At 61.5% G+C, this 24,588-nt stretch overlaps 1 protein-coding gene across 6 annotated transcripts in view; it reads left to right on the top strand.

Annotated features, from left to right (window-relative positions):
• LRP1 (LDL receptor related protein 1) overlaps positions 1–24,588 on the top strand; it is a 78,683-nt gene that overhangs the window by 24,822 nt on the left and 29,273 nt on the right. For 4 of the 6 annotated variants that reach the window (XR_004237046.1, XM_032093858.1, XM_032093859.1 and 1 more), the window contains exons 7-30: positions 11,724–11,886; positions 12,803–13,025; positions 13,290–13,479; positions 14,610–14,753; positions 14,910–15,146; positions 15,287–15,467; positions 15,574–15,796; positions 15,943–16,132; positions 16,476–16,601; positions 16,695–16,835; positions 17,104–17,229; positions 17,467–17,583; positions 17,689–17,769; positions 18,722–18,772; positions 20,226–20,393; positions 20,636–20,818; positions 21,227–21,427; positions 21,509–21,754; positions 21,956–22,153; positions 22,877–23,081; positions 23,190–23,354; positions 23,617–23,861; positions 24,124–24,255; positions 24,338–24,565. Coding sequence is in view for 5 of the 6 variants with exons in the window: in XM_032093858.1 (XP_031949749.1) it covers positions 11,724–11,886; positions 12,803–13,025; positions 13,290–13,479; positions 14,610–14,753; positions 14,910–15,146; positions 15,287–15,467; positions 15,574–15,796; positions 15,943–16,132; positions 16,476–16,601; positions 16,695–16,835; positions 17,104–17,229; positions 17,467–17,583; positions 17,689–17,769; positions 18,722–18,772; positions 20,226–20,393; positions 20,636–20,818; positions 21,227–21,427; positions 21,509–21,754; positions 21,956–22,153; positions 22,877–23,081; positions 23,190–23,354; positions 23,617–23,861; positions 24,124–24,255; positions 24,338–24,565 (4,164 nt within the window). In the remaining variant the exon portion in view is untranslated. The remainder of the gene's footprint in view (positions 1–11,723; positions 11,887–12,802; positions 13,026–13,289; positions 13,480–14,609; positions 14,754–14,909; positions 15,147–15,286; positions 15,468–15,573; positions 15,797–15,942; positions 16,133–16,475; positions 16,602–16,694; positions 16,836–17,103; positions 17,230–17,466; positions 17,584–17,688; positions 17,770–18,721; positions 18,773–20,225; positions 20,394–20,635; positions 20,819–21,226; positions 21,428–21,508; positions 21,755–21,955; positions 22,154–22,876; positions 23,082–23,189; positions 23,355–23,616; positions 23,862–24,123; positions 24,256–24,337; positions 24,566–24,588) is intronic. The other 2 variants (XM_032093860.1, XM_032093861.1) reach the window with 1 other exon arrangement.

Here is a 24,588-nt window from a genome sequence, read left to right on the forward strand (position 1 = left end):
GGCTGTGGGCGCTGCCGAGGGTGTGTGTGCACAGTTAATTTCAGCTCACCGTGTGTATTTTTAGGGCAGGGTGTATTTTTAGGGAGAGGCCTCACCCTTTGCTCTCAGAGGCGATAGCGTGGAGTCAGGCAGGACAGGGCTCGGCTTCCCTCTCCTGGGATTTAGGAGGGGGTCTGTGGGATTTTGGGGGTCTCTGCTTTGGGTGTCCCTCTCCGAAGGCTCCCTCAGGGTGAGGCTGGTTCATCAGCACAAAGGAAGTGGAGGAGTGAATTCCCTCAGCGCTGAGTCAGGTGCTGGGGGTCGGGATGAAGAGATAATGTCACTCTGCCGCAGGACACTGGCGAGACCCATGAATCCAATTAGTGGTTTCCCTCTTTATTTGCTTCTTTATGGCATTATCTGCTCCCAGCAGGAACAGGACCTCTCTGGTGCCTGCTGCTAATGGGGCTTGAGCTGGCATCTGACGGGGGGAGATTGATGCTGAGGGGCTGGAGAGCAGCAGCTCCAGCTGCCGGAGGATGCCTGGGATATGCGGTGCCACAGCCTGGCTCCGGTCACTTCCCTGCCTCCCTGTCCCGCTCCGTTCCTGTGGAGATTCCTGCCACTTGTGCTGTGGGAGATGTGTTAAATGAAGGCTGTTAACAGCCCTTGGCACGACCCGCTGTCCCCGGAGCTTTGCTGTTCGCCTGGTCCTTGTGCTCCCAAAGCCTTTTGCTCTCCGCAGGCTCCGGAGCCGCAGCGCTTCCCGCGGCGCCGCCCCCTCGGCTCCCACCTCGCTGCCCGTGGATATTTGTCACAGGCACTGATTTTCTCAGTTGATCTAAGCTGGCTGGTTCCCTACCCCCAGGTCTTTTTCTGGGGACAGGCTAAAAATCCGAGGCTGACGAAGCCTTCTGTCCATTTCTCTTGCAAAAGAGAATTCCAATTCTCATTGGAATTGGATCATTTCTCTCTGCCATCAGTCGGAGTGGGCTGGGGGAGCTCGGGGAACCTCTGGGGGACATGTGGAGCTTGGTGCCAATGGTCAGGACAGGTGGGATGACGTGGTCCTTCACTGGGCAAGGATCCAGGCTGTCCCCGTGTCCACAGGGACCTTGGAAGTGGCACCGTCCTGCCAGCCCCGGTGTCCCTCCGTGCTCGGCCCCGTGGCGAGGATGAGGCACCAGCGATGGCACGGGAAGGGCTCGTCCTTCCTGCCAGCACTGAATTGTAACAAGGGGAACTTGTCTTATCCTTCCTCCCATCCCTCTGTCCCTCTCCTCCGCTCCGTGTGACAATCTAGCAGTGTTCCTGTCCGGGAGGATCCTGGCAGGCACCGCGCGCCCGCTCGTGCTCAAGGACAGAGGCACGTGCCTGTGCCGAGGCTGCTGCGACCCCTTGGAGCATCGGGATGGCACAGGGGGGTTCACTGTGAACCCCCTGTCAGCCCTGAACCCCTCTGGCATGGGGCAGGGGACAGCTGGGGACCGGGGCGGGGCTGTCACTGCTCCCCTTGGACCCTCTGTGCTCCGTGGCAGATCCTTGACCTCCGAGGACTTTGTGATCCCGTGGGTTTTCTCAAGCAGATTCCAGCCTCCGCGTGTTTCCCCAGACAATGTCCTTGTTTGTTTGGAGCTGGGCTTCCAAGGAATTTCAGAGCCAAAACAGAGCACTAAAAAATAATAATTAAAATCTGTTGCTGGGCTCTTGTGCTGCTGCTTCCCATGTCCTGGCCGGAGCCCGCTGCTCCCCCAGCTCCCCCAGCTCTCCAAGCTTATCCTGCTGGCCTTGTACCCCGTCCTGGGGCCGTTTGTCAGGGATCACATCCTTGAGCAATCCTCATTGCTCAGCCACCGACCCAGGGCCAGGACAGGGAGAGAAAAAGCTGTGGTGGGATTTGTGCCTCCTTCCATCAAATTCATGTCCCTGTCCCCCAGAGGTGACACCAGGAGGTGGGAACACCTCCCTAGAGCAGGCACAGAGGCCAGGACTATCCTTAGGAGGCCACCTTTAGCTGGCAGCAGCCCAAGCTTGTGCCGGTCACCTCTCGGCCTCCACGCCGGCGTTGACAGCGGCGTTAAATCCCCGTCTCCGGTGCGCTGGGATCGGGTGACGCTCGGCTTTCGGGTGTCACCTGCCTTCGGGGGAAGGCAGGAGTCCTTTGCTTGGACTGTGGAAAAATACTGGGGAGCACTGGGCTGCTCTGTGGCTCCTGGGGTGGCTCCCCTCTCCCTTTCCTTCCCCTTCCCCTCCCCTCCTCATGCTCTTTCGGTTTCTTTTTCCCCTTTTCTGTGGCTTTTTGCACGGGCAGAACCAGGAGCTTGGTGAAGCCAGGGAATGAATTTGTTGTGCTGGCAGGTGGCTGGGGCCGGCACTGCTCCATCCCAGCACTGGTGCTGCTCCTTCCCAGTTCAGCACTGCTCCTTCCCAGTCCCAACACCTCTCTCCCAGTTCAGCACTGCTCCTTCCTAGTCCCAACACCTCTCTCCCAGTTCAGCACTGCTCCTTCCCAGTTCAGCACTGCTCCTTCCCAGTCCCAACACCTCTCTCCCAGTTCAGCACTGCTCCTTCCCAGTTCAGCACTGCTCCTTTCCAGTCCCAACACCTCTCTCCCAGTTCAGCACTGCTCCTTCCCAGTTCAGCACTGCGCCTTCCTAGTCTTGGACTGCTCCTTCCCAGTTCAGCATTGCTCTTTCCCAGTCCAGCACTGCTCCTTCCCAGTCCAGCACTGCTCCTTCCCAGTCCCCGCACTGCTCTCCCAGTCCCAGTACTGCTCTCCAGTCCCAGCACTGCTCTCCCAGTCCCAGCACTGCTCTCCCAGTCCAGCACTGCTCCTTCCCAGTCCCCACACTGCTTTCCCAATCCCAGCACTGCTCTCCCAGTCCAGCACTGCTCCTTCCCAGTCCCCACACTGCTTTCCCAGTCCCAGCACTGCTCTCCCAGTCCAGCACTGCTCCTTCCCAGTCCCAGCACTGCTTTCCCAGTCCCAGCACTGCTTTCCCAGTCCCAGCACCACTTTCCCAGTCCCAGCACTGCTCCATCCCAGTTGGAACAGGCAGGAATTCTGCGGCTCGGCAGGATCCATGTGGGGCTGCTGGGAAAGGGCTGCAGAGGTGCTGTGATTTATTATTTCTCGGTTTAAGGTTTGTTGTTTTCCTTTATAAAACAAGCCCCCAGGAAGGGATTTGAAATATCAGGACATTTGATCCCGAGTGCGTTATAAACCCTGAACGCCGGCAATCTGGCCACCATTAAAATCCCTTCCTGGGCAGCATCAATCCCAAGCCGCCCGGCTCGCAGGGTGTTTTCATTGACTCCATTTCAGCCCTGTCACTCGGAATGGGCTGTCCCGGTGCCAGCGGGCACAGGAGCTGTGGGCGCTGGGACAGATTGATTTCAGGGCGATGTTGCTCTGCAGAGGAATCCAAGTACATTTCTTCCCCCACTTTGCATGGAAAGCTATTTTTCTTCCTTGCCGCCTCATCCTGGCCAAGAAAGAGGCTCCGATGTGAACTCACTTGGCAGGAGAGCGGGATGATTGGTAACTTCATCTCCTGGTTCCTTTCTGTTGGGTTTTTTCTTTAACTGTTTGTGGCTGTTCTTGTTGCAGCGACACGGGAAAGGGGGAGCTGGGGGAGAGCAGGGGACTGGGGGAGAGAGCAGGGACCAGGATGGATGGGAGCAGGGAATGGGGGAGAGCAGGGGATGGGGGAGAGCAGGAGATAAATGAGATTGGGGGATAAATGGGAACAGGGAATGGGGGAGAGCAGGGACCAGGATGGATGGGAGCAGGGAATGGGGGAGAGCAGGAGCAGGGGATGGTTGGGAGAAGGGGATAGGGGAGAGCAAGGGATGATTGGGAGAAGGGGGTAGGGGAGAGCAGGAGATGGAGGGAGCAGGGAATGGCAGAGAGCAGGGAATGGGGGAGAGCAGGGAGTGGGGGAGAGCAGGGAATGGGGGAGAGCAGGGGCCATATGGGAAAGCAGGGATTGAGTGGGAGCTGGGGATGAAGGAGAGCAGGAGCTGCAGGGGAGCAGGGGGTGGGAATGGGGAGAGCAGAGGATGGGGGGAACAAGGACTGGGGGCCATGTCTGGAGCTGTGCACTCACACCAGCTCACTGTGTGGGAGGGGACAACACCACGATGATGATTTTAATCAAGATCTGCCACCGAGACACTCAGGACCCCACTGCGGCTCTGCCCAGCACCTCTGACTCCCATTACCTGGTGTTTCCCCTCACAGGGGACAGGAAAAAATCCCCCAAGTGGACTGAGACCACCCCCCTAGGCCGTGGTGGCATCGGTGAGCTGCATTCCCACCTTGCTGGGGACAAAAGGGTGACATTAATGTCCTGAGTCATCAGGATGCTCGTGCCCAGGGATGGGCTTGGTTTCACATGGACAGGAGCGTGTCTGTCCCTGCACCCATCTGTCTGTCCCTGCTCATATCTGTCTGTCCCTGCTCATATCTGTCTGTCCCAGCACACACCTCTGACTGTCCCTGCACACCTCTGTCTGTCCCTGCACCCCTCTGTCTGTCCCAGCACACACCTCTGACTGTCCCTGCACACCTCTGTCTGTCCCAGCACTCATCTGTGTGTCCCAGCACTCATCTGTCTGTCCCTGCACACCTCTGTCTGTCCCAGCACTCATCTGTGTGTCCCAGCACTCATCTGTCTGTCCCTGCACACCTCTGTCTGTCCCTGCACACCTCTGTGTGTCCATCCCGTGCTGCCTCGTGCCAGGCTCTCTGCGGGAACCCTGCAGGACCTTCCCTGCCCACGCTGGCCCCATTTCTGCTTTCTCATCCCCCCTCCCCCCGGATCACCCCAGTGGTGCTCCCTGGGTTCCTGTCGAGCCTGTGTCTCTCTCCTCTCACCCAGAAGGAAGCCAAGCGCCCCATCCCTCCCTCGGCCTCTACGGAATATTTGTGCCCATGGAATGGTCTCATTAAGGCCAAGTAATTAGCGGTCCCTTGGCTGCCCTCCACGCAGCCTGGAGCTCGTTCCATCCCTGTTCCTGCTCTTCCCACCTCCGGTGCTTCAGCCAGGCTCTGCAGGGATGCTGCGGGGTTGAGCCAGGACATGGGGAGGAGTGAAAGTTTGGGGTGTCCCCACCGCGGGGAGCTGGAGACGGTGTCACTGGGGGGCTGGAGAGGAGCCAGTGACCGCTTGGACACAGTTCCCCTTCAGATGCAGCCCTGGTGCTGCACCGGGGGTCTGAGGCACAGGGACCACATGGGCTGGGGGTCCCAGAGCTCCCTGGAGAAGGGCAGCGCTCCAGCATCTGCCACTCATCGGGCTGGGATGTCCCTCTGTGGGGGCTGCACAGCCCCGGGGGGGGCCGCGTTGCCCCCGAGGAACGTTTGGCTTGCGCAGGGCGGGCGTGAGCTCTCGCAGAGCCCCAGGGATCCATCCCAGCGCCGAGTCAGACATCCTGGCCGTGGGCCACCGGCTTCCACTCAGCGGTTCCTCCTCGCAGCGAAACATCTTAGCAGAGAGGGCGGTGAATTTATTTATTTTCGAGCCTGGTTTGCTGAGGGAACGAGGCTGACGTGACGGCAGTGGCCGTGTGTGGTGGTGGCCGTCCTCTCCGCCGTCCCCTCCTGCCTGGCTCGGACACAAGGAGTTGGCTGTTCCTGGGAGCAGGGGGGCCGTGCTGGACCCTCGGGGGCACGGGGTGTCTGTCCGGCCGTCCGGCGCCCTTCGGGGCAGGAGTTTGTCTTTGTGCCCGTGCTGTTAACATACTTCTAATTAAGGAAAATTGTCCCCAGGAGCAGTGTTTATCCACAGAGCGCGGTGCCCTCACAGAGACGGGCTTGTTCTCCCGGGGAGAGGATGTCTGTGGAGGGAAGAGACAGAAATTCCTCCAGATTATGGTATTATGTAAATGTATCAAACGGATCATTCCCTATAAAAAGGAAAGTGGGAAACCGATGTGTTCGAGCGGCCCTGGGGATCGCATTCCTGACGAGGCTCCGTTCCTGCGCCGCCGGCGTTTCTGAGCCGAAACATTTCGGCGACTTTTCCAAGCTGTTTTTCCGCCCAGGCCGTGTGCCGGCAGCTCCGGGGGGCTCGTGGGGCGGCCGCCCGGGCGTCTCACTGGGTGGCAAGTTGGCCACGGCCCCTCCTTGCCCCGCGGGGTGGGTTGTGCCGGGAGCGGGGGACGCAGCGCCCGCTGCTCTCCGGGTGGGATCTCTGTGGGATGTGGTGTGGATGGGCAGCTCTGGTGTGGTGTTGCTTGGGCCACGGACCCCATGAGGCCTCCTGAGGCACTTGGGGTTCATGTCAGGGCTTGTTCATTGTGGGGAAGCAAGAACTGGCTGTTGCTGTAGATGTGTGTTTATCAGACGTAAATATTCTTTATTTATTCTTTATTTCTTTATTATTCTTTATCTCAAGCCAGACGTTAGCGGTGGAGGTTGGTCCATCTCTGTTCTCCATCCCATGTGCTGGGGCAAGGGGGAAAGTGCTCCTCAGCAGAATGGGAACAAGGATTTGGTGTCGGAGCTCCGTGCCCAGCGATGTCTCCGGCTGCTTCAAGCAAAGCTGGGACCTCTCCTGGCCACCATCCCAGTCCTGCTGTCCTGGGAGTGCTCCCTGGAGGGGTAGCTGGGAAGTGGAGTTTCTGCCAGACTTGGAATCACGGAATTATTAATTCCGTTAATAATTATGGAGAAGCCCTCTAAGACCCTCGAGTCCAACCATGAACCCAGCGCCACCAGGTCATCGCTGAAACGTGTCCCCAGGTGCCACGTCCACACATTCCAGGAGGAATTTTTCCATGGGAAGGGTTGTCAGGCATTGGAAGGGGCTGCCCAGGGAGGTGGTGGAGTGCCCATCCCTGGAGGTGTCCAAGGAATGACTGGACGTGGCACTCAGGGCTCTGGTGGGGATCGGCCACGGGTTGGACTCGATGGTCCTGGAGGGTTTTTCCAACCTCAGGGATTCTGGAATTCAGGGATTTTTTGCCAAGCTTGTTGGATCTCTGTGGCTATAGGGGGTTTCTCCTCTTCCTCGCTCAACTGTGCAGGAGTCTGGAGGAGCTGCTAAGTGGCCGCGTTGCCCTCGCAGCTGTTTGGGGACTGTCGAAATCCCTGGTTTAAATCCGAGGGAAGATTGTGTGTTTCCTTCCTCCTCCTGTCAGGCCACAATTGATGTGTTTGCAGACTGCACAGCAACTGATTCATGCAGAGCAAAGTTATGTGCTGGGTCAGCAAAGCTCCTTCCCCAAAAAACCCACAGCCCTGCAGTGCCTCGCTGCGAGCGGGGGAAATCGGGCGGCTCGGGTTAAGGGAGGGAGAACCTCGGGCTGCGGCGCCAGTGGGAAATGTGGGGTCGGTGACCCACTTGTGTCAAGGAGTTCTTTGAGTGGCCACCTGGAGCTCTGGGATCCCGGCAGAAGGATGTGGCCAGAGGAGGCCACGGAGCTGCTCTGAGAGCTTGGAGCAACCTCTGCCGTGGAGCCAGGCTGGGAGAGCTGGGGGTGTTCACCTGGAGAAGGGAAGGGTCCAGGGAGAGCTCAGAGCCTCTTCCAATGCATGAAGGGACTCCAGGAGAGCTGAGAGGGACTTGGGACAAGGGATGGAGGGACAGGACACCGGGAATGACTTCCCACTGACACAGCGCAGGGTTAGGTGGGATACTGGGAGGGAATTCCTCCCTGTGAGGGTGGGCAGGCCCTGGCACAGGGTGCCCAGAGAAGCTGTGGCTGCCCCTGGATCTCTGGAAGTGTCCAAGGCCAGCCTGGACAGGGCTTGGAGCACCCTGGGATGGTGAAAGGTGTCCCTGCCCATGGCAGGGGCTGGGATGGGATGAGCTCTAAGGTCCCTTCTGACCCAAAGCATTCCAGGATTCTGTGAAAAGGGAAAATCCAAGCTCAGCGTGACACACAGGATTTTGTGGCGGGGACCTCAGGAACGGCTCTCAGCCGGGATCACTCAGGCTGTGGCGGGTGTGAAACCAGGAAACATCTGTGCGGGTGGGTTTTGGGGTTTGCTGAAGTTGCCAACCCGCCCGTGTTGAGCAACTTTGAAGTTCTCGGTGCTCCTTCGTCCTCCGTCCTCCCTCCATCTGCCCTCCCCCCCCGAGTGGGGCTGCCAGCGTGGACCCCATCCCCGTGAGGTTTTTTGGCCGCCTCTCCCAGGAAGAGCCTTGGGAAGCTGACATTCCCTGCTCTCTGCCCCCACCAGCTCCCTTCCAAACACTCTCAAATAAATAAATCTTGGGAAATGAGCTCGGCGTGTCGCAATCGCCCGCAACGGCCCCGCCGAGGTTGAGCAAGGAGGAGGATTGATTCCAGGATAGGAATTGGTGGGGAGAGGCACCCGCGGGGGGCTGCAGGAGTGGGGGGGGGGGTTGGTCTGTGCCCTCTGGATTCTGCCATGGAATCGTGGCACAACCCCTCCAGGGGACAAGTTCATCCCTGCCGGTCCCCTCAGATGGGTCCAAGGTGTGTCTTCACCGTGGCACTGTCCCCAGGCTCCCATTTTGGGTGGGGGGATGCAGGGGGGAGACTCTTTGCCCCCCACTCCCCCCCTCTCCAAAGATTGGGAAGGAGGGGGGGTAAGGTTTCTGCAGGCCAGCGCCAGGGGGTTAAAAATAGATGTTTTCTAAATTAGCTTCCACCAAAAGTTCAAGAGGAAATCCAGGTTTAGCTGAGGCTACAAGGAAGAGCTGAAAATAATAATAATAATAATAGTGATGATGATGAAAATAACAATGATGATGATGATGATAAAAAAAATACAAAGTGATTCCTGCGAAGGAGAGGGGAGCATGGTGAGCACAGAAAGAAGGAGCAAAGCTGGAAAACAAAAGCCTTTGAGGAGGGTAATGCTTTCCAGCTGCAAAAATACAGCCTGGGAGAGGAGCAAGTGCTTGCGTCACCCCCAGGCCCCGGCCCTGGGCTGCCCTGCCCGGAGCTGGGGCCTGTCCGGAGACCCCCGGCTGGACCAGGACCCCCGGCTCCCCTGGGAAGAGGTGGCTGTGGCAGGATGGGCGTGAGGGGAGTGTGGGGCTGGAAGTCTGTGGCTCGTTTTGGCCGTTTTCCCTTTGGATTCCTCTTTTGAGTGTTGGGCTGGACTCAGCTCCGGCTCGGAGGGATGCGGGAGAGCGACGGGAAAGGGGCGCTGGCGATGGGGCGGAGATGGTTGGACCCCCTCGAGGAGGACAATCCGGGGGTCTGCAGCCTCGGGTGGGGGGCGAGGGCCCCTGAGCCCGTCCTGCCAACGCTCCCCACCCGCCCCTGCTTGGATCGCTCCCCCGGTCCTGTGACTCTGACTCAGCCACGCAGGCGCCAGCCAAGACCTGCTTTTTTTGGGGAATTCTTGCACATCCCTTCGCTGAAGTGTTTCTCGCCCCGGCAGGGCCCTGCCGCCCCCTCCCCGCGTCAGAGGGGGGGTTTGGGGTTGCTGGGGGGGGTGGAGCAGGGGAGGTTTGGGGATGCTGGGGGGGAGCAGGGGAGGGCGGTGGGTGCTGGTTGTGACAGCAGGGTTCCGGCAGCCCCGTCTCGGGGGCAGAGCGTGGCCCTTGGCACCCCAGTGTACATTTTTAGATGGTTTTTGCTCGTCACAAACCCCTCTGTCGCCCCAGGAGCTGGGATAGGGGGATCCTGGCTGGAGCAGGAGCCCCATGAGCCCTGTGCCAGCCCCGGCACGTTGGGCAGCGCGGTGGGAGCCCTGCGCCGGCCTGGGTTTGGGGTTGATGCTCATTCCTTGGCTCGGGCTGTTTCCACTTGTTTTTACGAGCTGCCTCACGCCGGGTGGTGGCTGCGGGCGCCGCGGCCTCACCCTTCCGGAGGGGGGGTCACTGTCAGCATCACCGCCGGCTGCGTGTCCCCATCCCCGTCCCCAGGGCCACGGCCCGGACACGAAAGGGCTGGGTGAGCTGGCCCGGATAACTCAGACACTGGGAATTGGGGTTTGTGCACCCTGAACTCTCTGCGTGCTCATCCCCATGGCCTCATCCCAGCCCGGCAGTGCGGATGGACTCGGCATCGCCGGGGAGAGCAGGGGGAGCGGGGGGCATTGCAAAACCTCCTGGCTTGATTCATGTTTTCCCTCCCTGCATTGGTTAATAATTCAGTGGTGTCTGGCCCTGCTCCTCTGCGGCTGTCTGGGTCCTGCTGACCTCGGGGTGCTCAGGCTGGGGGGCTGCTGTGCCCCATCCCTGCTCCTCTGGGGCTCTCTGGGTCTCACCGACCTCGGGGTGCTCAGGCTGGGGGGCTGCTGTGCCCCATCCCTGCTCCTCTGGGGCTCTCTGGGTCTCACCGACCTCGGGGTGCTCAGGCTGGGGGGCTGCTGTGCCCCATCCCTGCTCCTCTGGGGCTCTCTGGGTCTCACCAGCCTCGGGGTGCTCAGGCTGGGGGGCTGCTGTGCCCCATCCCTGCTCCTCTGGGGCTCTCTGGGTCTCACTGACCTCGGGGTGCTGGGACTGGGGGGCTGCTGTGCCCCATCCCTGCTCCTCTGGGGCTCTCTGGGTCTCACTGACCTCGGGGTGCTGGGACTGGGGGGCTGCTGTGCCCCATCCCTGCTCCTTCCTCCAGGGCTCTCTAGGTCCCTCTGACCTCTGGGTCCTTCTGACCAGGGCTGCTGTGCCCCTGTCCCTGATCCGCCCTGCCCGTGCTGGCTGTGGTGCTGCAATGCTGGGGTCTCGGAGGGGCAATAATCCAAAGGACAGCTCCCCAGAGCACTTGAGATCCCCAGGAGCTGCAGCCCCTCAGCCCGGCCTCTGGCCTGGCGGGCGCAGGAGGGGCTGGGCACTGAGCCGGTGGCGAGGCAGGAATTCGGGTACGCTGGGTTTATCCGATTTAACAGGCTTTCAGTGGTTTAATTAAATACTCACACGCTGCGTGCCAGGTGCTGTCCCTCACCTGCTCCGGCCCCCGGGGTGTCCCCGCAGCTCCGGATTAGCTCTGCTCCCACCTCGCCCAGCGGGATCTGCCCGCGGCCCCCCGTGTCCCGTCCCGGTGCCGCTGTTGGAGCCCCTTCCCTGCTGCCTGCTCCCTCCTCCAGCACCCACCTTGCAGAGCTTCCCCCTGCTCCGCTGGTATTCCTGCGGGATGGATTCCCAGTGTTTCTTCAGGATAATTCCCAGTGTTTCTGCAGGAAAATTCCCAATGTTTCTGCAGGATAATTCTTAGTGTTTCTGCAGGATAATTCCCAGTATTTCTGTGGGATGAATTCCCAGTGTTTCTGCAGGATAATTCCCAGTATTTCTGCGGGATGAATTCCCAGTATTTCTGCAGGATAATTCCCAATGTTTCTGCAGGATAATTCCCAGTATTTCTGCAGGATAATTCCCAGTGTTTCTGCAGGATGAATTCCCAGTGTTTCTGCAGGATAATTCCCAGTATTTCTGTGGATAATTCCCAGTATTTCTTCAGGATAATTCCTGGTGTTTCTGCGGGATGAATTCCCAGTGTTTCTGCAGGATAATGCGGGATGCTCTCGCGGTGTTCACACCAGATGCTTTCCCGGTTGTGTGCGATGTTTCTGGCTTGTCTGGGGGCAGCAGGTCCCGTGTCCCTGGGGAGCAGGGGATGGGGTGCCGTGGGTGCTGTGGGTGCCGTGGGTGCCCTGTGGCTCCACGCAGGGTGACCAGGGCAGATCCCTGGTACGGGTGCAGGTCCCGCTGCCCTCGTGGCTCCCACGGCTTCGTTCCTTGGCTGTGTTGGTGTGATCCTGGGGGGCTCCTGGCTCTGTCCCTCCCTGCCTCACCTCACTCCCTCCTCTCCCGGCCCAGATGTGGAGCAGATGGCCATCGACTGGCTCACGGGCAACTTCTACTTCGTGGATGACATCGATGACAGGATCTTCGTCTGCAACAAGAATGGGGACACCTGCGTCACACTGCTGGACCTGGAGCTGTACAATCCCAAGGGAATTGCGCTGGACCCGGCCATGGGGTGAGTCCTGGGAATTCACTGCCCTTGGGGACAGTTGGCAAGGGTGGCCTGTCCCTCTGGGGTGGGGAGTTTCCTGTGTCTCTGTGAGCCCTCTCTGCAGGGATGCTTCCCACCAGCTCTGCAGGGCTCAGTCCTGCGGGACACACCTGGCCCAGCTCTGGGATAAGCTGCTGCTTCCAGCTCGTGCCACACAGCGTGGTCACAGCTTTGCTCCAGCTTTTGGGAGCCGGAGCAGTCGGCTCTGTGCGTGGCCGGAGCAGCTCCCTGGTGCCTGTGGGTCCAGCCGCTGCCTTCTGCACAGCCCCGAGGATGGGGATGCCAGGATGCTGAATCATGGGAGCAGCTCAGGGCACACCTGGCAGCTGCCAGGCCCCGGGAGCTGCGAGCTGCTGTGGCCGAGGCCATGGTGGGCAGAGCAGAGTAACCAGTCAAGAGGAAAACTCCCCCCTCACCAGCTGCTTTCCTGATGGGCACTTCCCTCCTGGCTCGGATGGAAAAAGCTGGTGTTATTGAGCAGAAAATTGGGAGTATTTAATGTAAACAAACAAATATCACAGAGGATCCTGGAGAGAGACTCCAAGCTTGAGCAGGGCTGGTGCAGACAAGCCCCACAGGTGACTGAGTTAAGTCCCTTGGGCTCTGTGGTGGTGATGCTCATCCCTGGCTCTGCTGTGCTGTGCTGGGAAGCACCGTGCCGGGAGCTCTGGGATGCACAGGCAGCTGCCTCAGGTTGTGTTTTAACATCTACAACCTCACGTGGGCCTCCTCTGGTGACACCAACACATCTGATGCTCCCGGGTGCTCTGTGCCAGCCCCCAGCCGTCCCTGCGGGGATTCACACATCCATATCCTCCCTCTGCCAGGGGTGAAAGTGCCACCCCGGCTCTGAGCTCGCTCCTCTGCTCTTCTCTCACAGCAAGGTGTTCTTCACTGACTACGGGCAGATCCCCAAGGTGGAGCGCTGTGACATGGACGGGCAGAACCGCACCAAGCTGGTGGACAGCAAGATCGTCTTCCCGCACGGCATCACCCTGGACCTGGTGAACCGGCTGGTGTACTGGGCTGATGCCTACCTGGACTACATCGAGGTGGTGGACTATGAGGGCAAGAACAGGCACACCATCATCCAGGGCATCCTGGTGAGCAGGTTTGGGGCAGGGTGGGGTCAAGGGAGAGGACTGGTGTCGGAGCTCGTGTCCTGGGTGCCACTGGTCTGCAGTTGTGGCTTTACTGGGCCAGTAAGAACATGCTGAGCACTGGGCATGGTCCTGCCGAGGGTCATCTTGTGCCAGTGGTGGACAAGACCACACTGATGGACAAGAGCCACGGGGTGGGACCAGGGGTTTTGTGCGTTGCGGAGCCCGGCTCTCACAACTCCTAAATCCTTGTGGACACCCTTCCAGATCGAACACCTGTACGGGCTGACGGTCTTTGAGAACTACCTGTACGCCACCAACTCTGACAACGCCAACGCCCAGCAGAAAACCAGCGTCATCCGCGTCAACCGCTTCAACAGCACCGAGTACCAGGTGGTGACACGGGTGGACAAGGGCGGAGCGCTGCACATCTACCACCAGCGGCGCCAGCCCACAGGTGGGACCCCGACTTGGGAGTAACAGCTCCCTGGTTCCTCAGTGAAGGGCTTGGGTGGGATTTCAGGAAGAATTTTGCCATGGAAAGGGTGGTCAGGCTTTGGAAGGGGCTGCCCAAGGAGGTGGTGGAGTCCCCATTGCTGGGGGTGTCCAAGGAATGACTGGATGTGGTGCTCTGGTTGGGTTGACAAGGATTGGTGACAGGTTGGACTGGATGATCTTGGAGGTCTTTTCCAACCTCAAGGATTCGGGAATTCCTACTCTCCAGGTCACTGGGGGCTGCTGAACACCCTGGGGTGCCCCCCTTTCCTGCTCTCGCTGCAGCTCCTCCTGTGAGCGCTGCACTACACAGCTGATGGATCATGGAGAGTGCAGAGCAGATGTGGCATCCTAAAATATTAATGGTCCCACTCTCTGTCCCCACTGCCAGCACGTTCACCCCAGTGCTCCCAAGCACCAAGGGATTTCCAGGGAGTTGAAAGGCTCCGGTGCTGCGCCGACCCCTCCCTGCATCCATCCCTGCCTGCCCGCTCCACCGCCACCAGCACCTTCCTGCAGTTAATCAATTTACTCCTTTAAAATCCTCTTAGTGTCTGCAGCCTGCTCGGCATTTTCCAGACTATAAAATTAATCAGGAGATTTCTGAGCGGGGAAGGAGTGTGATTAAGGGGCTCTCCGGATGGTGCTGGCTGTCCCCGCTCCGGGGCTTGTCCCGCCGGTGCAGCAGGATGGGGCAGCGTGGCCCTGTGGCTGTGGTGCTGTGCTGGGACATGCTGGCTTCTCCCTGGGGATCCTTCCCATGGGAAAATCCTTTCCCACCTCTGCCCTGTCCTGTGCAGTGCTCAGCCCTTCTCTGACTGGCCAGGAGCTCCCGGGAGGAATGATCCCCCTAAAACCCAGGGAGGACCCATGAGAGCATCCCCACATCCCCGTGTCCCTGTCCCTGCCCCGTGCTCCTGGTGCCGCTCTGATGCCCCCAGGCGCTGCAGCCCCGTGTCCCTGTCCCCGCCCCGTGCTCCCAGTGCCGCTCCGGTGCCCCCAGGCGCTGCAGCCCCATGTCCCTGTCCCCCCCCTGTGCTCCCAGTGCCGCTCCAGTGCCCCCAGGCGCTGCAGCCCCTCTCTGTGTTGCAGTTCGGAGCCATGCCTGCGAACCAGATCAGTTTGGGAAGCCGGGAGGCTGCTCGGACATCTGCCTGCTTGGGAACAGCCACAAGAGCCGGACTTGCCGCTGCCGCTCCGGGTTCAGTCTGGGCAGCGACGGGAAGTCCTGCAAAAGTGAGTGCTGGCCTTCCTGGGGGGAATACGGGGGCGAGGGGCTGGAGCCATGGGCACTGTGTTCTCTGACCCCACAACAGCCCCGGTGCCACGTGCCACCCCCATGGCACTGCCCCGGCCCGGCTGGTGGCCATGGCTGTCCCTGTGTCTCCACAGAGCCTGAGCACGAGCTGTTCCTGGTGTATGGGAAGGGACGTCCTGGCATCATCCGCGGGATGGACATGGGCGCCAAGGTGCCAGACGAGCACATGATCCCCATCGAGAACCTCATGAACCCCCGGGCTCTGGACTTCCACGCTGAGACCGGCTTCATCTACTTCGCTGACACCACCAGCTACCTCATCGGGCGCCAGAAGATTGACGGCACGGAGCGGGAGACCATCCTGAAGGACGGTGCGTGGCTGGGGGGCCGGACTTGTGCCCGTGTCCGTCATCCCAATCGGTTTGGGTCAGGATCAGGCACCAGTCGGGGCTGTTGCTTCCTCTTTTCACCTCCTTGCCGGTGATGAACCCGCTCCGCTTTTCCCCCAAAGGCATCCACAACGTGGAAGGGATCGCCGTGGACTGGATGGGGAACAACCTGTACTGGACAGACGACGGCCCCAAGAAGACCATCAGCGTGGCACGGCTGGAAAAGGCTGCCCAGACGCGGAAGACACTGATCGAGGGGAAGATGACGCACCCCCGCGCCATCGTGGTGGACCCCCTGAACGGGTGCGGGTGCCCGGGTGGGCAGGGCTGGCTGGTGGGGCCACGGCCACCAGGATGTGGTTGGGTCTTGTGGTGGCCAGGCCAGGGCTCAGCTTAGTGTCCGTGGCAGGTGGATGTACTGGACGGACTGGGAGGAGGATCCCAAGGACAGCAAGAGGGGCAAGATTGAGAGGGCCTGGATGGATGGTTCCAACCGCAACATCTTCATCACCTCCAAGACCGTCCTGTGGCCCAACGGGCTGAGCCTGGACATCCCGGCCAAGATCCTGTACTGGGTGGATGCTTTCTACGACCGCATCGAGATGGTTTATCTCAACGGCACTGAGCGGAAGGCGAGTGGGGGTCCCGTGGCCCTGGGACACTGACCACCCACAGCGCTGGGGCAGCCGAGCTGCGGCCTCTCTCCTCTCCCCTTCCATCACCCTGTCCGTGTCTCCGAGTGCCCATCCCAGCTAACGGAGCCTCTCCGCCTCCCCAGATCGTGTACGAGGGCCCGGAGCTGAACCACGCCTTCGGGCTGTGCCACTACAGCAACTTCCTCTTCTGGACCGAGTACCGCAGCGGCAGCATCTACCGGCTGGACCAGGCCTCCAAGGCCGTGAGCCTGCTCCGCAACGAGCGCCCGCCCATCTTCGAGATCCGCATGTACGACGCGCAGCAGCAGCAAGGTGCGAGGGCGCGGGGGGCTGGGGTTGGAGGGGTGGGGCTGGGGGGTGAGTCTGAGCTGCCTAAGCAGCCCCCCACCCGGTTTTGCTTCCTTCCAGCCATCCCCGTGCTCCTTGTTTTGCTTTCCTGTTGCTCGTGCCTTGCCCTTCCGGCCTTCCCCTCTTTTTTCCACCCTGATTCCATCAGGCTCTGTGTCCCCTGAGGGGTCCCCGTGGCCTGCCCTGGGGTCTCCAGCTGGCTTCCAACTGTGGGAGGCCAGGGGGCCGGGGGCACCCAGCACCCCCCTGGGTCTGCAGCGGCCCCTGGGCACTGAGGTGCCATCTCCTCACCCTTTTGCCTCCACAGTGGGCTCCAACAAATGCCGTGTCAACAACGGGGGCTGCAGCAGCCTGTGCCTGGCCACCCCCCGGGGCCGCCAGTGCGCCTGTGCCGAGGACCAGATCCTGGGGCCGGACTCTGTCACCTGCCAGGGTAGGCTGGGATCCTCGTGGGGACCCCCTTTTCCCACGGGAAGCTGCGCTTGGTCACCTGGATAAAATCCTGCCTGTGCTTTCTCCTTGGCAGCCAACCCGTCGTACATCCCCCCGCCGCAGTGCCAGCCCGGGGAGTTCGCCTGCAAGAACAACCGCTGCATCCAGGAGCGCTGGAAGTGCGACGGGGACAACGACTGCCTGGACAACAGCGACGAAGCCCCCGAGCTCTGCCGTGCGTGACCCCTCCTGCGCGCTGGGATTGGGGCTGAGGCTCCCCCAGATGTGGGGGCAGGGTTGGGGCAAGGCCAGACAGCCAGGAGCCCTCTGTCCCCTCTCCAGCTCGAGGAGAGGAGGGGGTATAGGAGGACGATGTTGATTGAGATTCTGATCCTAAGTTTAAGGCTCCAGCCCTTTTCTGTCCCGGTTTTTCTCTTCGTTAGATGTAGAGGAGGGATGGGCTGGGATGAGGGGCAGGTCCTGAGTGTGTTTTCTCCCCGCAGACCAGCACACCTGCCCTTCGGACCGCTTCAAGTGCAAGAACAACCGCTGCATCCCCAACCGCTGGCTCTGCGACGGGGACAACGACTGCGGGAACAACGAGGACGAGTCCAACTCCACCTGCTCAGGTGAGGACCCTGCCTCGTCCTCAGAGAGTTGCCGGAGAGCCTGTGCTGAGCCACAGCCTGAGGTTTTGGGGTCTCGCATGGGCCTGCACCCACCTTGGCTGCAGCCTGAGGTTTGGGGTCTCGCATGTGCCTGCACTTCAGCTTCGCACCTGGGCCTCGCAGGAGCCCGGGGGTTGTTCCCCATCTTCCCCTGACAAAACAAGGGCCACTAACACTCCATCTGTCCCTCCTGGCCAGCCCGGACCTGCTCCCCCAACCAGTTCTCCTGCGCCAGCGGCCGCTGCATCCCCATTTCCTGGACGTGTGACCTGGACGATGACTGCGGGGACCGCTCCGACGAGTCCGCCTCATGTGGTGAGCCGGGACTGGGAGCACTGGGGGCACTGGGGTGCTCCACAGGGCTGTTGGGGTGGACATGGGGTGTCCCCCATGCTGACGGTGCCTCTGCCTCCTCTGCAGCCTACCCGACCTGCTTCCCCCTGACGCAGTTCACCTGCAACAATGGGCGCTGCATCAACATCAACTGGCGCTGTGACAACGGTGAGGACCCGGCCCCGCCGTGCTCCCGAGGGGACGGCGAGACCCGAGGCGGGGGTGCAGCCTGGCAGGGACCCCATTTTGGCAATTTGGGCCAGTTCTCAGCATGTGCTGAAGGGCAGAGCCCAAGCCCCAAAGGGAGCGGGCGTGAGCCAAAGCTGAGCCCATCCCGCAGCCCCCAGCCCCGTATTTCCCTTGACTGTGCTGGGGCAGGGAGTGCCACAGGAATAACCTGGCAGGGATTGTTCCAGACCTTGGCATCCTTTCCAAGGTTTCCAAACTCTGCCCTGGTGCTGGAACCAAGCATAGCATGGCCAGAGCTGCCGGCAGGGCTGATCCAGGTCCCGCGGCCCCAGGCAAGGCAGGAGAGCTCTCCCAGCCAGCTCCCATCGGCCCTCAGATCTTTCCAGGGCCAGGCCTGGGACAGAGCCTTTGCCCCAAGGTTGCTTTCCTTTCCTTTCCCACAAGTTTATTTCAGTCTTTGAGCCGCTCTGCCTTGTTAGGAATAATTAGTGGCTTCAGAGCAGGCGAGACACTGGTGCCTGGCTGAGCAGAGCTGTGGGTGCCGGACTCTCCCTGAAGTCTTCCTGAGCTCCCTTGGAGCTGGCCCTGCCAAGGGCTGGTCCATTCTCCTGGGATCCCCCACCGTGGCAGCCAGGCCATGGCATGGAGCCCCTTGTGCAGCCCCGAGCCTCGCCAGGTGCTCAGGGCAGGAGCTGCAGCACCATGAGGGTCCTCCCATCCTGGCTGCCCCCCGCTCCCCCAGCACCCTGCGCTGCTTCTGGTCTCGCCTCCCGGGCTGCCCGGTGCCTCTGTGTGTCCGTGTCCGTGTCCGTGTCCGTGTCCACGTCCCGGTGTCTCTGTGCCGCCCGCTGTGCGTGTGCCGTGTTTGTCACCGTGGCGTGTTGTGTTTGTCACCGTGCCCACGCTCCTGTCTGGTGGTTCTGTGTTTCAGAAAAAGATTGTGGGGATGGCTCTGACGAAAAGAACTGTCCAAAGCCTACCGGTTAGTGCATAGATCAACATGCACCAGACCCCCACCTGGCCCCCTGAGCCCCCAGACCTGCCCCCACCAGAGGGGCTGTGAGCCCCAGGGGCTGCTGCTCCGGACACTGGCAATGCCCCCCGTCCTCTCTGGCACTGCCTCCTGTGCCTCTGGTGATGCCCCTGGTGCCTCTGGTGATGCCCCAAGCCTCTCCAGCCATGGCCCTGGTGCCTCCAGCAATGCCCCCTGTGTCTCTGGCAATGCCCTCATCCTCCAGCCATGGCCCTGTGCCTCCAGCAATGCCCCTGGTGCCTCTGGTGATGCCCCAAGCCTCTCCAGCCATGGCTCTGTGCCTCTGGCAATGACCCCATCCTCTCCAGCCATGGCCCTGTGCCTCTCCAGCAGTGTCCCCCATGCTCCCCAGCAGCAGGAGGGATGTGCCAGGTTCCAGGGAGCTGCTGTTCCTCCCAGCTCACCGAGCAGAGCCACTTGGGAAGCTCCTCTTGGTGGGAGCCTGGAGAGGTCAAGGGCTGCAGGTGCAGGAGCTGAGCTGCTGGTGAGGCCACGTGGCAGCTGGCAGTGCCATCGTCCCCATCAATGCCATTGTCTCCATCAGTGCCATCGTCACCATCAGTGCCACTGTCCCCATCAATGCCATTGTCTCCATCAGTGCCATTGTCCCTATCAGTGTCATAGTCCCTATCAGTGCCACAGTCCCTATCAGTGCCACCATCCCCATCAGTGCCACTGTCCCCATAATGCCATCATACTCACCAGTGCCATTGTCCCCATCAGTACCATCATCCACATCAGTGCCATCATCCCCGTCAGTGCCATTGTCCCCATCAGTGCCATCATCCTTGTGCCCATCCTGAGGCACCAGGAGGCAAATCCCCTTGACCAGTCTCGAGTGGGACATCCACAGTGGAGCCCTGTGGTGGTCCCCAGGCCAGGCCCCCCATGCCGGGCGGGCGGAGGGGCTGCATTGCCAGTATCCAGGTACCCTCAGACCAAACCTCCCCCTGCCCACAGCGGGCACGGGGGTTTCCTCCGGGCAATCTGAGCCCCCCAATTGGCCGTCCCAGCCCCCCTCCCCATGGGTGCACCCCCAAAGGAGCGCCCGTCCCCCAGCCCTGCTCCCCCTGGAGTGGAGCTCCCCGTGGTGCCGGGCGCCTGCAGCCCCCCAGGTTCATGGCTGATCTATGCAGTTTCTGTGTTTCATTTTCTCTGTGCACTGCTGGTGCTGTGGCAAGCGGGGGGAGGGAGGGCCGGGGGTCTCCAGCCCATGGCGGGGGTCCCTCCGCCAGTGCTGAGGGGCTGCTGTCACCCCGCGTCCCGTCTGCCAGTGGGGTCTGTCCGCTCCCTGTTGTTCCCCGCTTCCCCCGGCGAGGGGTCTCTGCTGTCCTCCCTCCTGCCAGTCCCCTTCTGGCCGGCCACCTGCTGACCCCCTGCCCGCCCCTCCTTCCCTCTCCAGACAACGACTGTGGGGACAACAGTGACGAGGCCGGCTGCAGCCACTCGTGCTCCAGCAACCAGTTCAAGTGCAACAGCGGGCGCTGCATCCCCGTGCACTGGACCTGTGACGGGGACAACGACTGTGGTGACTACAGCGACGAGACCCACGCCAACTGCACCAACCAGGGTGAGCCCCAGCACAGGCACAGGCATCGCCCGGAGAGCCAAACCCTGCCCCGAGCAGAGCCGCCCTGCTTCCAGGCAGGGAATTCTGCCGCCTTCTCAGCCCACACTCAGTGCCCAGATCCCCCTCCCGTGCCTCTGGGTGCCTCCAGCTCTTTCCCTGTTGGCTGAGTGCCTGGTCCCCCTCCATTCCCGGAGCCCCCCAGCTCCGTGGGGTGCAGGCAGTGAGCGGTGCCCTCCCCACAGCCACACGCCCGCCCGGGGGCTGCCACACGGACGAGTTCCAGTGCCGGCTGGACGGGCTGTGCATCCCCATGCGCTGGCGCTGTGACGGTGACACGGACTGCATGGACTCCAGCGACGAGAAGAACTGCGAGGGGGTCACCCACGTCTGCGACCCCAACGTCAAATTCGGCTGCAAGGACTCGGGTGAGAGCAGGGGAAAGGGGAACCCACCTGGGGGTGCTGGGCTGTCCTCGGTGCCGGGGTAATGGGGAAACACAAGCGGCCAATCCACGAACCAGGATCCTGATGGATGGTGTCATCCTCAGATCCCTTCTCCCCTTCTCTGAGGAAGGGGCTGTGACACACTTTGGCGGGTTGGGGACAAGTGTGGAGGGACATCAGCTCTGGGGCTGACCCTCTGAGCCCCCAATGCCCCCCCTGTGCCCCGCCCAGGCCCTCCCTGTCCTATTCTGCCTGGGCCAGCTCTGGTCCAATTTTTGGGGAGCTCTCAAACACCCCCACACCCCCCTTGCCCGGGATAACATCTGGAAATGCCTGGAATAATGTCCCTTCTGCTTCTGCTGTGCCCCCTCCCCGCCCCCTCCCCGTCAGCCCGGTGCATCAGCAAGGCCTGGGTCTGCGACGGGGACAGCGACTGCGAGGACAACTCCGACGAGGAGAACTGTGAGTCCCTGGTGTGCAAGCCCCCCTCGCACACCTGCGCCAACAACACTTCCATCTGCCTGCCTCCCGAGAAGCTCTGCGATGGCTCCGACGACTGCGGCGACGGCTCCGACGAGGGCGAGCTCTGCGGTGAGCGTGGGGCCGGGCGTGGGGACACGGGGTGACCTGGGAGTGGGACGAGGAGGTGACGAGCTCGTCCTGTCCCCACAGATCAGTGTTCCCTCAACAACGGCGGCTGCAGCCACAACTGCACGGTGGCCCCTGGCGAGGGCATCGTATGCTCCTGTCCCCTGGGCATGGAGCTGGGCGCCGATAACAAGACCTGCCAGATCCAGAGCTACTGTGCCAAGCACCTCAAGTGCAGCCAGAAGTGTGAGCAGGACAAGTACAATGTCAAGTGCTCCTGCTACGAAGGCTGGATGCTGGAGCCCGACGGCGAGAGCTGCCGCAGCCTGGGTGTGTTTTGGGGGACACCAGGGGCTGGTAGCAGCCCCCTGGCTGCCTCAAGGTGGGGTTTGTCCTCTCGTGGAGCTGGGGGTTGTGCTGATGGACACGGCTGGGTGCTGGTGGGGTCTGTGTGCTGGCAGTGGGGCTGGGGCTGGGTGCTCTGTCCCCTGCCTTGTCCCTGCCCCTCTGACCTCACCCTCCTTCCCCCAGACCCCTTCAAGCCATTCATCATCTTCTCCAACCGCCACGAGATCCGGCGCATCGACCTGCACCGGGGTGACTATAGCGTCCTGGTGCCTGGGCTGCGCAACACCATCGCCCTGGACTTCCACCTCAACCAGAGCTCCCTGTACTGGACCGACGTGGTGGAGGACAAGATCTACAGGGGAAAGCTGCTGGAGAACGGGGGTGTGGAACCCGGGGCTGGGGGGAGCTGGTGGGAGGGAAAGCAGGGGGGCAGGTCTGGGGTCAGGGATTCTGTGGCACCCCATGGTGATGTGGCAGCTGAAGCTCACAGCCCTGATAGGGATCCTGTTCTGCTTTCATTATGCAGGAGTTAATTAGCATTCCCAGCGCATCCCTGCTGGTAATTGCAGCCCAGCGGCTGGGCACAGAGACGACCCCCACCTCCATCAGTGCTGCTCCCGCAGGAGCCCAGTGCCAGGACCAGGAATGGAGGCTGAGCCCTTTGGGGCCTGACCATGGATGGGGGCTGAGCCCTTTGGGGCCTGACCATGGATAGGGGATGCTGAGCCCTTTGGGGCCTGACCATGGATGGGGGCTGAGCCCTTTGGGGCCTGACCATGGATAGGGGATGCTGAGCCCTTTGGGGCCTGACCATGGATGGAGCTGAGCCCTTTGGGGTCTGACCATGGATGGAGCTGAGAGCTTTGGGGTCTGCACTATGGGTAGGGGGTGCTGAGCCCTTTGGGGTTTGGACCATGGATGGGGGCTGAGCCTTTTGGGGTTTGGACTACGGATGGGGATGGTTCAGGCCCCGTTTGGGGAGGACATGTCTCCCCACCATCAACCCCAGCTGAGCTGGGTGGAGCGCTTGAGGATTCGGGGATGGTGGTGCTGGGTGGGCTGGGGAAGGGGCACCAGCCTGAGCCCTCACCCTGTGCCCCACAGCTCTGACCAGCTTCGAGGTGGTGATTCAGTACGGCCTGGCCACCCCCGAGGGACTGGCCGTGGACTGGATCGCCGGCAACATCTACTGGGTGGAGAGCAACCTGGACCAGATCGAGGTGGCCAAGCTGGATGGCACCATGCGGACCACGCTGCTGGCCGGGGACATCGAGCACCCGCGCGCCATCGCCCTGGACCCTCGCTATGGGTGAGGCAGGAGGGGACGGCGCTCACTGGGACACGCCAGCACCTGTGGGATCTCATGGGGGGAATGAGGCCACGGCCTCCTGTCCTTGCTCACTGTCCTTCCTGGCAGGATCCTGTTCTGGACGGACTGGGACGCCAGCCTGCCCCGCATCGAGGCCGCCTCCATGAGCGGCGCGGGCCGACGCACCATCCACAAGGAGACGGGCTCAGGGGGGTGGCCCAATGGGCTCACGGTCGACTACCTGGAGAAGAGGATCCTCTGGATCGATGCCAGGTAGGGCCAGGACGCCTCTCTCTGTCTCCCCCCCTCTGTCCCTCCCAGTCTGGACCTTCCTCTAGCTGCAGCGCTGTGCTGGGCTGGGAGTGAGAAGCCCTCGCGCTCTGGGGTCTGTTTGTGTCTCCAACACGTGGCAGCCCTTGCTCTGGGTTTTCTCCTCCGTGGATCCCTGGTGTAAATCAGCAGTTGTTGCTGTTGGGTTAAAGACCCTGTGGTGCCCCCTCCCCACCTCCCTCACCGTTGTCTGCCCCCGGCACAGGTCGGATGCCATCTACTCAGCCCTATATGACGGCACGGGGCACATCGAGGTGCTGCGGGGACACGAGTACCTGTCCCACCCCTTCGCCGTCACCCTCTACGGGGGGGAGGTGTACTGGACTGACTGGCGCACCAACACCTTGGCCAAGGCCAACAAGTGGACGGGGCACAACGTGACCGTGGTGCAGAGGACCAACACGCAGCCCTTCGACCTGCAGGTGTATCACCCCTCCCGGCAGCCCCTGGGTGAGGCTGGGGGAGTGCAGGTGGGGGGACAGGGTGGGGGGGACCACAGGGGGTGGTGCTGGCACTTGGTCTGTGCCCACACCCACTTGGATGTGGGCTGCTGTCATCGCTGTGGCTGCCCCTTTGCCTGGTCAGGTGATGAGGGTGATGGTCTGAACTCCTTGATGGGGCAGGCAGGGTCTGGGGGGGCTGCAGCTCTTGGGGCTTCCCAGGTGGGTGTCTCCAGGGGCTGGGATGTCGCTGAGTCCTGTCCCCTTTGCAGCTCCTAATCCCTGTGAAGCCAACGGGGGCAAAGGGCCGTGTTCCCACCTCTGCCTCATCAACTACAACCGCACCCTGTCCTGTGCCTGCCCCCACCTCATGAAGCTGGACAAGGACAACACCACCTGCTATGGTAGGGGTCTGCCTGGGGGGCCGGGGGGATGAGCAGGTGCTCCAGAGCCGAGATCCCACCGCTGCCCTTCTTCTTCCCGCAGAGTTTAAGAAGTTCCTGCTGTACGCGCGGCAGATGGAGATCCGGGGCGTGGACATCGACAACCCCTACTACAACTACATCATCTCCTTCACCGTGCCCGACATCGACAACGTCACCGTGGTGGACTACGACGCTTTGGAGCAGCGCATTTACTGGTCAGATGTCCGCACCCAGACCATCAAGAGAGCCTTCATCAATGGCACCGGCGTGGAGACCGTCGTCTCTGCAGGTGGGTGTGGGGCTCCCAGAACT

The sequence above is a fragment of the Corvus moneduloides genome, chromosome 30 (genome assembly GCF_009650955.1).
Source record: "Corvus moneduloides isolate bCorMon1 chromosome 30, bCorMon1.pri, whole genome shotgun sequence".
Classification (NCBI taxonomy): Eukaryota; Metazoa; Chordata; class Aves; order Passeriformes; family Corvidae; genus Corvus; species Corvus moneduloides.